We start from the raw sequence: 13,058 nt of genomic DNA on the forward strand, positions 1-13,058 counted from the left end.
ATTATTTTTTTTGTTTCAGCATATTATGGGGGTACAGATGTTTAGGTTGAGTATATTGCCCTTGACTCACCCGAGTCAGAGCTTCAAGCATGTCCCTCCCCCAGATGGTGCATACTGCACCCATTAGGTGTGAGTATACCAATCTCCTCCTCCCCCTCCCATCTGCCAGATGCCCGATGAATGTTATTCCTGTATGTGCACTTAGATGTTGATCAGTTAAAACCAATTTGATGGAGAGTACATGTGGTGCATGTTTTTCCATTCTTGGGATACTTCACTTAGTTGAATGGGCATACAAGAGGTGCTATAATCACCATTGTTTCTTATAGCTGAATAGTACTCGATGGTATATATATATATATATATATATATATATATATATATATATACCATATTTTATCAATCCACTCATGTATTGTTGGGCACCTGGGTTGTTTCCACATCTTGGCAATTGTGAATTGTGCTGCTATACACATTCGAGGGCAGATATCTTTTTTATAGAATGTCTTTTGTTCCTTTGGGTAGATGCCCAGTAGTAGGATTGCTGGATCAAATGGTAGATCTACTTGTATCTCTTTGAGGTATCTCCATATTGCTTTCCACAGAGGTTGAACTAGTTTGCAGTCCCACCAGCAATGTAGGAGGGTTCTTATCTCTCCGCATCCACACCAACATTTATTGTTTTGGGACTTTTGGGGATAAAGGCCATTCTCACTGGAGATAAGTGGTATCTCATTGTGGTTTTGATTTGCATCTTCCTGATGATTAGAGATGTTGAGCATTTTTCCATATGTTTATTGGCCATTACTCTGTTTTCCTTTGAAAAGTTTCTGTTCATGTCCTTTGCCCACTTTTTGATAGGGTTGTTTGATTTTTTTCTTGCTGATTTTCCTGAGTTCTAAATAGATTCTAGTTATCAGCTCTTTATCAGATGTGTAGCATGTGAAAATTTTCTCCCATTCTGTAGGTTGTCTGTTTGCTCTCTTGACAGTTTCTTTGGCTGTGCAGAAGAGCAATCAGACTTGAGAGGTGGATCCAAATGCATAAAGGCTTCCTTTTTTCTTATTTAATTTTTCTCTCTATTCATTTTGTGTTTCTTGTTTGATTCATTAATAGCCAATAAATCTCCCATTCCAAAAGAGAGAAAGTGAGAGGAAGAAAAGAGTCTCTAATCCAAGCAATTTCAAAATCCAACTAGACTGTGCTCTCACCAGAAGCACTTTAAATATCTATATTTCTACTAATACTCTATTTAAGATAATCAAAGGTTGTTCTATAATTTTCCTAGAAATCTTTCCAGCCTATAGCCATTATCCAATTCCAAAGCCACTTCCACAATTTTAGATATTTGTTATAGCAGCAACATACTTCCAGGTACTAAAAGCTATAATAGATTCCTATAATGAATTGCCACAAACTTGGTAGCTTAAAACAATGCACATTCAGTCTCCTACCAATCTGAAGGTCAGAAGTTCAAAATATGTTTCATTAGTCTAAAAACAAGGTGTTACAGTACCATACTCCCTCTGGAAGCTCTAGGAGATGGTCCGTTTTCTTGCCTTTTCTGGTTCCTAGAGCTGTATTCCTTGTCTGGTAGCTCTGTCTGTTATATTCACAGCTAGCAGCATAACATCTTGTTTCAGTGGTCACATTTCCTCCTTCTGTGTCAAATCTACCTTTGCCTACCTCTTATATAGATATATGTGATTGCACTCAGGTTCTATCAGACAATACAGAATAATCTCCCACATCAAGATCCTTAATCATATTGAGAATTCTCTTTGGCCATATAAGGTGACATTCATAAGTGTAAGAGGTTAAGATCTAGATATTTTTGGGTGCAATTATCAGCCTACCACAAGAGTTAGTCCCAGGAAATTCTGGCAGGAAGAGAGGAATTGAGATAGAGAAGGGAAGGAAGAAAACAAAGTATTCATTATCTAGCAGCTTAATATTACTGAAGAACTTTAGAGACCACTGTAGAAAACACATCTTTCAGAAGCTGATAATGCCCCACCATTTTGGACTGTCATATTATTGGGTAGTGTGGGCTATGGGGCTTAATAAAATGCCTCACACAAAGAAATACAGGTTCTGACATTTAAAGCCAGGCAAATATGCATGCAAATGGTGTGAGCTGTGGAAATATGGGCAAGACACTGACAGTATCTTCTATGCACAGAAATGTCTGTATACCCTCCTAATAAAGTTTTTCCTTTTCTTCTAACCTCCTGCCCACTATTCCATCCTTTATTTAACAAATGTACATTGTGTAGCTACCAGGCATCAAGCACTGAGGTAAATGCTAGATATTCAATGTTTAAAAAATAAACATTATCTCATCCTTATAGAATATCCAGTCTAGTAGAAAAGGCAGATGTTAAAACAAAAATTCAAACAAATACATACTTTAAGTTTGTTGTGCATGATCTGAAGCAGAATTTATCAACTTCAGCACAATTGACATTTTGAACTGGATAATTTTTTGTTGTTGGGCAGGGTGGCTGCCTCTGGCATAATAATATAGCAGTATCTTTGGCCTCTATCCACTAGATAATAGTAGCATCTTCCAGTTGTGATGCCAAAAAGTAACTCCAGACATTGTCAAATGTCCCTTAGGGGGAAAAATTATCCTCAATTGAGAATCACTTATCTACATTAAAAACAAAAGTTACTTTAAGCTACAGTGAGGAGATGTAATTTAGATGGGGTAATCAAGGAATATCCACTGAGGAAATGACAATGAACCTTAGAACTGGCACAAGAATAGGAAATGGAAACTCTTATAGATATCATCCTAGGCAAGTAAAAAGAATTTATGAAGAAGACCCCAAAGGCATCACAGCAACAATAAATATAAATAAATGGGACCTGATCAAATTAAAAAAACTTCTGCACAGCCAAGGCTGAAATCAATAGAGCAAGTAGACAAGCTACAGAATGAGAGAAAATATTTGCATGCTATACATCTGATAAAGGGCTAATGACTAGCATTTACAAAGAACTCAAGCAAATCAGCAAGAAAACATCAACTCCACTAAAAAGTGAGCAAAAGACATGAACAAAAGCTTTTCAAAAGAAGATAAACTAACGGCCAGTAAACATATGAAGAAATGCTCAATGACTCTAATCATCAGGGAAATGAAAATCAAAACCACAATGAGAGATCACTTATTCCCAGTGAGAATGGCCTTTATCAAAAAGCCCCCAGACAATAAATGTTGGCATGGGTGTGGAGAAATAGGAGCACTTGCATGCTGCTGGTGGGACTGCAAACTAGTGAAACCTCTGTGGAAAACAATATGGAGATACCTCAAAGACATGCAAGTAGATCTACCATTTGATCCAGCAATCCCATTACTGGGTATCTACCCAAAGGAACAAAAGACATTCTATAAAAGACATCTGCACTCAAATGTTTATAGCAGCACAATTCACAATTGCCAAGATGTGGAAACAACCCAAGTGCCCATCAATACATGAGGGGATTAATAAAATGTGGTATATGTATACCATGGAGTACTATTTAGCTATAAGAAACAATATATAGCTATATGGCACCTCTTGTATTTTCCTGGATAGAGCCGAAACTCATTCTACTAAGTGAAGTATCCCAAGAATGGAAAAACAAGCACCACATGTACTCACCAGCAAATTGGTTTTAATTGAACAACACCTAAATGCACAGATAGGAATAACATTCATCAGGCATCAGGCAGGTAGGAGGGGGAAGGAAGGGATGGAGATATATATATATATATATATATATATATATATATATATATATATATATATATATACACATAATGAGTGGGATGTGCACCATCTGGAGGATGGACACACTTGAAGCTCTGACTCGAGGGAGGAAGGGGGCAAGGGCAATATATGTAGCCTAAACATTTGTACCCCCATAATATGCTGGTATAAAAAAAATCCCTCTTATGCATGTATTCTATGGCATGGCTTCCTTTGCTCAGCTTTATCTTTCAATATTCCTCTACTGCATTTGCCTTTTGTAATACAATTGTTTGGACATTTCTTGTATGCTGATGGTTCTCATAATTGTTGTAGATTTAAAAATTAGTTTATTAAATGGAATCTGTGATCAAAAAGAGAAAGAAAAAAAAAAAAAGGAAGCAACATCTCTTGGTGCTTTGGCTTCACATAGGAGAGCCAAGAAAGATGTATCTGGATTGGAACTAAGCATAAGGTGTTATTCTTATCAACTATGCTTACCACTGAGCATCGAGCATCTTACCACTTACCACTGAGCTTACCACTGAATCCACTGAGCATCGAGCATCTTATTGTTACTACAAAAAGGATTAAAACCTATTTTTCAAACAGGGTAAAATCATGACACTCATAAATACATGAAATTAACATGTTTAAAGACAAAGATATTGTATTAATAACTGGTTCAAAAGAGAATCCAAAGAGTAGACATGGGACTATTCATTAGGAATATTAAATGAATGTGTAAATAGAGGCAAAACTGGTTTCATTACACCATCAGGGGAAGGACAATTGAACTTCAACTAGGGAATATATTTTACATGTTTATCATTATCAATGACCTACAACTGACAAAAGTTTGTAAAAGACCTCAAAGACAATGAAAGGCCAGAATCAAATAACCTGGGGTGGTGTCCTAAAGACAGGGCAAAGTTTTCCATTGAAGCATGCATTTATTTTTACAATGTTAAAGTCGGGTAAAAAGATACAGTTCTGTCAAAATCAGGGCCCAGTTATTAGGGTAACCAGGTCCCTGTCGGCCATTTCTAGGGTGCGGCATGGTCAGGGCCCAGTGGACACTGATGACATCGTAAAGCCAAGGATGTCACAAAGGCAGCTCTCTGACCAATGAGGTGCAGGTGCACGGGGATACAATGGCAAGACAGAGCACCTGTGTCTTCAGAGACCTAGTCCAGCTGTAGAATCAAGTAGAGCTGATCGGAGCCAAATCCTGCAAACACCATGACAGAGAAAAGGAGCCCCAAGAGCTCTGATAAACATACAAGTCAGACTCAAAACCCTTCTTCTGGATGTGAGCTGCAGTTGCCTTTGAGTTGTGTGGACCACCTTCTGCAGGAGGAACAATATAGGCAGAGTCTGACTTCTTCCAAAACAGACTTCCTGCTTGCTGTGCTTGACTGCCTTGCCGACTACATTCTGGAGATGGTGGGCTCTGAGGCCAGCAATGACACAATGAACATCAACTCAGAAGATGGGGAGAGAAAAGTGGATAACAGTGAGGCCAACCACATCCTGAAGGATGTGTCCTTCTCTCTGTTTGATGAGATGCCTGGGGCCAGGAAGACCGGCTGAAGACTGGATCCAGAACCTGGTGGGGAAATCCTCATGGCACCAGCTAGAGCCCAAACATCTCAGCTGAGAATGCTCTGCTGTTCTCATCAGTAAATGCTAATAAAGGATGTAAATTCATGACAGTGCTCCTGACACTCCTCTTGGTTTCTGTCATTTTGGGTAGGAGGGGTCTGTGAGACATCCAGGGGGAACTCTCGCATAGAGAGTTGGGGGGTCAATGGCATGGTCACTGTGGGCTGTTTAAATCAGTTATTACAGAGGAGCAGTTTCAAATGGTGATTGTTCAGGCAGTGGCCCTGGTGGGAGCAGCTGGCTGAGGGAGAGGGGGAGAGATGTCCTCTTTGGCTCTGAGCAGGGAAGGCCCTGGAAGGCCAGGGAGTTGGCTGGGGCCCCCTAGGCCTGTGGAATTCCCAGAAGGAAGCTGGGAACTGCGGTGGGGCTGAAGACCCTGACTGAGGTGAGGGTGGCTTTATCCGTGGCATGGAAGGTGAGGGAGGTAGCAACAAAGGTTGGGAATGAGGAGGACACACTAGCTGGCATGAAAGTTATGGGACATGTGGTCTTACATGGGGATTTATGAGTCATGGGAAACCATAAGGAAAAATACAAAAAATGGGTTATGGTCAGGTTGATATAGTTTCTTATTTATTTATACCCTGATTCATGCCAAAGGAAGCCTAGAGATAAGGTATAGTAGTCAATGCTGTGACTATATCTGTCTGACCTATCTGGTGAACACTGGTAGATTCAATCATAATAATATATAAAACCTGGCCTAAGACAGGCAATTAAAGAAACTCTCAATGGTTATTAATTATTAAATCATGGGATTTCTTGTAAAGATATTTCACTTAAAACACAATTATCAAGATCATTTTCAGATTAAATGCTTATTCATCTTAATGATCATGTATTTGATACAACAACAAAGAGTTTGCAGTGGCCAAATACATACTCTGAGAGGGATAAAAATAACCTGGGTAATTCTGTCTTGAGTGATGGACTGAAAAGCACATATGATACTCCAATACTCTTCATGCTCTGTACTAAGTTTACAAAAGGTGTCACATCAAGTGTTGCGGCTATCGGGCCCCTTGCCTGTGAGTGCCCACATTTCAGGTTTTCACTGTTCATAAGTTCTCCAGGGCCACACTATGTACTCCACTGCTCTTTCAGAGGGGTCTGGACAGAGGCTGCCCAGCCGACCTTAGTGATGGAATCCAGGGGTCTGGTTCCAGATCCCAGTTCACCTCGTTTTGGCCATGTGATCTTGGACCTTCATTAATCCCTCTGAGCAGGTTTCCTCCTGTGAAAAATGGGGGTAATAAGAGTCCCTCTATCTTTGGCTTCCTCAAAGATTAAGTTCCCTTGTGCCTGCACACTGCTGTTTCACACTGCACGTGGCACAGGGGAGCCCTTAATAAACAGCTGCATCTGTCTCCTTCCCTAGCACCAGGCGCGCAGGCATGCTTCCCCCGGGTACAGCTGGGCCTGGTTCTCAGGTGACTGCTGGACACTTGGGCACTGGCTGTGAGAACTGCAGCGTGCTGGGTCTTGTGGAGAGACAGGAGAGGGCCGGGCAGAGGGATAGGCCAGGTGGTCCCCACCCTGTTTTCCTCTCTGATCCTCTTAACTGCTGACTTGCCCTCTCCCTGCCTCTGTCTAAGCATAAGGACCTGGCTTGGCCTTGGACTAATCCACAGGCATGTCCTGAGAATGAAGAAAATAGTTGGGGTTGTGCTTAGAGCTCTTTGGAAGATGTGCTTGTCTAAACCCAAGAAGCCTTTCTTGCCACATCACGGTCACTCAGCCTCATATTTCCAGACATCTCATTGTCAAGATGCCCACCCACAGATGTGTGGTCCCTAACAGAGAGCCATGAAGCCCTCCCAGCATTAGCTGAGCTCATCTCTTCCTCTTCTGTGCATCTGAGTAGCAAGCAGGCCTCTCCTGGCAACCACAGGTGAAGAGTCACCTTCAGCTGATCCTCTCTTCTTGAAATGGAGCACCTTTGTGTCAAGGACATGGTTTTCTCATAGACCTGTGTCCTTCAGTGAAAAGTGGGTTCCTCTAGGATGGGTAATGCCACAGAATTGGTCATTATATTCAGATCTTGATGTGTTCAATAAATGGCTGTCTGATGTTAAAAACTATTTTGGTTTGCAATTCCAGCTGGTAGCACAAAACATAGACTCCTGGATACATTTTTTTCATCTGATGAATTTATTCAAGGCCAGGAAGGCCCTAGTAGATGGGTTAAGCATTCTGTGTGGGGAGGTGGTCACCTTACAGTCCATGTGCTACTTGACACTAATGGTCACTGTGACCCTGTAAAGAGCCAGGCTTCCTGGGCTCTTTCAGACCCTCTGTTTGATGTCTGAGGTGGAGTTTGGAATGTGAATGGTGTCAAGCCCTCTGCAGCGCCATGGGGCAGGGCCTGTAATAATCGTGCTCAGCTGTGCTTATGGGTTTCACAGGGTCCATCGGGGCCAGGACCAGCAGAGCATCAGCCTGATCCAGCCTCTGCCAAATCCCCCTCCACAGATGCAAGGAATCCCACACTCAGGGGAGGGAGGGAGGCAGAGAAGGAGCATTGCTGTTGTGGGAAGGCATGAGCCTACCCAAGTCTAGGCCTTTTGTGCATTTCTAGAAGGTGGGGGGCATAGTGAGGAAGGATTTCCTCTAGCACGGACTCCATGGATAGGACACCATCGGTAGCTGTTCCTTGTGGGAGTGGGAAACCTCAAACCCCAGTGAGTAAAGACAGAGGCTGGGGTGGCTGCCAATCAGGCCTGTAATCACAGGCAGTGTCAGGGCAGGGCCAGGGTCAGACATGGGTTAACATGACAGGAAATACCACCTGTGAGAAGAGATGAGCCCAAGAGCTGAGCCTTTGGGGAGCTTGGAGTGTAAAGTTGCCTTGGTGTTGGCGTGAACACAAGGCCTGGTTACCAGGCTGGCCTCCCACCAAGAGCATCCTTTGGGAACAGGGAAATTTTGAAGGCCCACATCGCCCGGTCCCTGCATGTGACAGATCCTGCAGGATGTGGCCATAGTGAGATAGCCTGGCTCTTTAGAAAGGGCCTTTGTTACTCCCCAAATAGGGTTCTAGAAAGAGGGCTACTTTTATGAATGTCAAATATTTTAATACATAATTCCCCTAAAGCACAAATTACAAAGTATTAGCTTACTTACCTAATCTAAGCAGCAGATGAGATCATTAAGAGTATAATCATTATGATCCCTAAAAAAATGATGTTTTTAAGAGAAAATTAATTCACTGTCGACATTTAAAATCTAGAACTTTTTACCTAAAACTTTTGATTTCTGGATTTTCTTTGTAAATTAAAATGTCTGATCATCCTTATAGCTAGAATCAGATGAAGAGGATTTGCTGCTGCCCTACTAATACTGGGCCTTCTGATTTCCACAGTCTTCACCCTCTTCTATAGTATCTCTCATTGAATCCACTTCACTCATTTTCTATACTTTCATGACTCCTAAGGATACTCGAGTAAGTTTTTCTAAGCATTAGACCACAATTTTCTTTTTTAAAGCAACTTTAAGAATTAGTTTTCTTTTTAAAGGATACATAATAATTGTGCATAATTGTTGAACAGTATCTGAATTTGGTATTGCTTTAAGAGTTTCTTCTTTAAAGTCCTTCATGAAACTGAAAGATCAATCTCATATTTAGAGCTCTAGAATAACTTAGGGAAATATCTCTAAACTTCTGTCAAAATCAAATCTATTGGAAACCAATTAGAAGCAAAGAAGCTGGTTAGATACTATGTTTGTGAAATATTTAGATTCTGGAATATAAAATGAAAGGCATTTGCCAACTCAGCTATGGAAGGGAGTCTTCATGTCATGAAGGCATCATATAATGGAAGGAGAAGGAGGAGAACTGGGATCTGTTCTCTTGCAGTGTAGTTTACTTGGGGGCCCAACAGCTTCCATGGATATAAAATGAGGAGATTGGACAAAATTATCTCAAAAGTCAGCTTAGGGTGTACAATTACCAGACTATGATCTTTTGCTAAGAAAAATATCTACTCAAATAAATAAATGGGGCAGAGGGGACAGTGATCTCTTAGACTCTCCATTTTACAGCTGAAGCCAACAAGGCCCAGTGATGGTATCTGCTCTCCCAGGGTCACATGATGAGTGGGTAGCACAGTGGAATGATAGCCTGGCCCTCCTAACCTGTTATGGAGGCTCTTTTCTCTATACTGAAAACAGGGCTCAAGATAGAAAGTGTTGAATATTCTCCTCTGGGAAAATAAAGCTCAAGTCTTTGATATTGAGGAATTAGGGTATCTTAGATTTCTAGGAAAGTACTGAAGAACTCACTCCTCTCAGGAACTTTCACTTGCATTGTATTTGCAGATTGCCAGACAGGTTAAGAGAAAAGGACTGATTTTTATAGTACAGGTCTTTGGACTTTTGCAAACCTAGGTTGAGTTCTATTGGACATTGTGTTAGACTGTGTCATGAATACAAATGTTTCTCAGTTAAGGTGTTCTGGAAATTCTTATTCTGTCCACTGACATTGTCTTAAATGTGGTTATGTGATGACAGGAGAGGCCTGTGCCCAGGAGCCTATTCTTTGAATTACCTGAGATACTGCTCTTTTTCACCAGGCTCTGGGATGCTCTTGTTTTCTAAGACAAAATATCTGGCTTGTAGCTAATAGTATGGTCTTCAGGGAAGCATCAGTATAAATCAAATGACAATCTGGATGAGACAGAGACTTATAAAGTGTGTGGTTAACTTATTACAAGTGAAATAATATGTAATTTTTGCAAGTGAAAATCTTGTGGGTGGGCATAACAAAAATAAAGCAACTGAAAATAAAATTATTTTTTTATTCTGGCATGCAAAAAAAGAATATAAAGTCAAAAAAGAGTTTTTTACAAAATATCTATAAGCCTAATGATTTAGCCTATTTTCAATAAAGTGTGGTATAAGTTCTAATCATCTATATTTGAATAAAATTTCATCAGAGTATTAATCAACCTATCCAGAAAAACTGAAATATATTTATATTTATATGAATTGGTTAATGCAATTATCTGGTCTGAGAAGTCTGAAATCTTTAAGGCAGGCCAACAGGCTGGAAACTCAGGCCAGAGTTTGAATTCCTTCTCCAGGAAACCTTAATTTTTGCTCTTAAGGCTTTCAACTGATTGGATACAGTTTACCTACATTATTGAAGGTAATCTCTATTTCTTCTAGTAAACTGTAGATATTAATCACATCTAAAAAGAACCTTCACAACAATATCTACATTAGTGTTTGAGTAAACAACTGGGCACAATAGCCACGCTAAATTGAAACATAAAATTTATCCATCGCAGTAGTTAGGTTTGGTGTATATTCTCAGTTGAAAAGTACTAGTCTGCAAGATACTAAATTTAAATTTTTAAATGAAGTTAGTGGCCAAACATTTAAAAGTAGTAACTGAAATTATGACTGATAATACTCTAGTTTTGTTGCTGGGAAAGCACCAGCTGAACTCTGATAATTACAAACATCATGGACAGTAAGGACACCAACCAATCTCTAGGAACTTCCTATACATTACAGAACTTCTGAAGTATTTATACTAACATTTTTCTTCATATTTCACTTAGGGAATTTTGAACACCTTTTTTAAAATTTTTTTTATTTCAAGAAAATATAGGAGTACAAACATTTTGGTTGCATTTTATATCTTTGCCTTTCCCTAATAGCACCTTTTTTAATTTGACAGTTTTGTATGCCACTCATCAATAGTTAACATGTCAGATAAATATTTCTAGTGCCTCTTTTTTAATAAAATGAAAGAATAAATGTTTATGACTTGCCAAGGGCCCTGTGAAAAATCTGAAAGGTAGTTTTGATTGCAAAAGCTATGATAAGGCATTATTTTATTTTATTTCAATTTTTATTTAGGATTAAATTGTGGGAATGCTAAGTTAAAAGTTGCCTGGATGTGTGATCACTTAACATAGAATCATGAGAGCCTAAGAACATTATTGATTGTAGCCTAGCTAACTATCAATTCAGTGGGAAGACAATATTTAAGTAAATGTAGTAAAGTCTTTAAGACTTTAGAAATGCAGAACTTGTTGTTCTTTAAGAGAATAATAAATGGCATGATGACGTTAAAACAAAGGGATATTCAGGTGAGAGAGAATCTCTACAATTTAGGCAGAATATGTATAAAGTGATGTGGTAGGCTGCACATGGCCTCCTAAGATACTCAGGCCCTAATCCCTAGAATCTATGAATGTTACTTTATATTTTGCAATTGAGACTTTACAAGTGTGATTTAGTTAAGGATATTGAGATGAGGAGATTATTATGGATAGTCTGGGTTGGCCCAAAGTGCCCTTATAATAGGGATGCAGAGGGAAATTTGACTACAGAAGCAAAAGGCAATGTGACAACTGAAGCAAGATTCTACACTGCTGGCTTTGAAGATGCTGGAAGGAGTTATGAGCCACAAATACATAGCTCTATAAACTAGAAAAGGCAAGGAAACAGATTTTACCCTGGAGCTTCCAAAATTAATGCAGCCCTGTTGACACCTTGGTTTTAGCTCAGTGAAACTGACTTCAGATTTCTGACTTGTAAGAAAATAAATGTTTGTTGGTTTAAGCCACCAAGTTTAGGGTGATTTGTTACAGCCACCATAGGAAACTAACACAGAAAAATAATAATCTTTTACTAAGAGCAGTAATCTTTTACTATTATTAAGAGCAGACCAATATTCCAACAAAATTTAGTCTTTTTCACAAATAACAAACTAAATTCTCAGTTTGCTTCAATATAACATTTGATTCTAAAGGACCCAGCTCTTTTTGAAAATCTTATGAACAAACCCATCAAATATAAACCAGATTTTTTTTTTGAACCAGATATGGAAAAAAATTTAAACAAGTTTATGTTCCCATTCAGATTTTCATTTTTATGAGTCTCCTATAGCTTTCTATATCTATTCAGGTTTTGTCTTTCAACATCGTCTCTTACATTCTGGAACAACAAGTCATTTTACTCCAAGACAGAAATATTCTTGTTTTGGCTCTTAATGAAAATAAACAATAATTCATGTGTCATTATCTTGAGATTCCTAGTAGACTCTCATTCATGTATATTAATTATAACTTTTAAGCAAAAATCACTTTTATTTCTCATGGAAAGCTGAGGTGAATAATTGTGAATTTCTGTAACCTTAACATTTGTACCCCCATAATATGCTGAAATAAAAAAAATTTCTTTTAGTTTAGCAGCCTAGCAGATCTCAGGAATATACCTAACCCAGCTTTATCTAGCCGCACACTTCCACGTATACAACTTCTCAATGTGGCAGACATGAACATGTTGATTGACAGATGCAAAATTATACCCTTTTTGTAGCATGTACAAATAAGAAGCAAAATTATATAAAGTGAAATTATGCTTCATAATGAATATTTTAATATTCTATATTATAAAATATCTAGGCATCCACTGAATATCCATTAAATAACTCAATATAATATCTGTCCAAGGTCTTGCATTATCTAAAAATCTTGGAAATTATTTTCAAGCTGACATACTATAAAACCTTATTATTGAAGAAATACAAGTTTGTTAGAACAATGATTCGATTGGTTAAATATAAATTTATATTTATAAATATAAATATAAATTTATATTTAAATTAATCTTAAACATTAAATAGATATAATGTTCGTTCATGT

The 13,058-nt window shown here is 38.8% G+C and overlaps 1 protein-coding gene across 1 annotated transcript; it reads left to right on the top strand.

The window, feature by feature from the left end:
- The first annotated feature begins 4,843 nt into the window (after nucleotides 1–4,843).
- H2AP (H2A.P histone) lies at nucleotides 4,844–5,451 on the top strand. The gene has a single exon (XM_012736673.2). It carries the CDS (start codon nucleotides 4,978–4,980, stop codon nucleotides 5,326–5,328), a length of 351 nt encoding a protein of 116 aa, XP_012592127.1. The 5' UTR covers nucleotides 4,844–4,977; the 3' UTR covers nucleotides 5,329–5,451.
- The last annotated feature ends 7,607 nt before the right edge of the window (nucleotides 5,452–13,058 follow it).

The sequence above is a fragment of the Microcebus murinus genome, chromosome X, assembly GCF_040939455.1.
Source record: "Microcebus murinus isolate Inina chromosome X, M.murinus_Inina_mat1.0, whole genome shotgun sequence".
In the NCBI taxonomy this organism is placed as follows: domain Eukaryota; kingdom Metazoa; phylum Chordata; class Mammalia; order Primates; family Cheirogaleidae; genus Microcebus; species Microcebus murinus.

Coding starts and splice junctions, on each gene's coding strand:
- H2AP (XM_012736673.2), top strand. CDS start 4,978: ATGACAGAGAAAAGGAGCCCCAAGAGCTCTGATAAACATACAAGTCAG.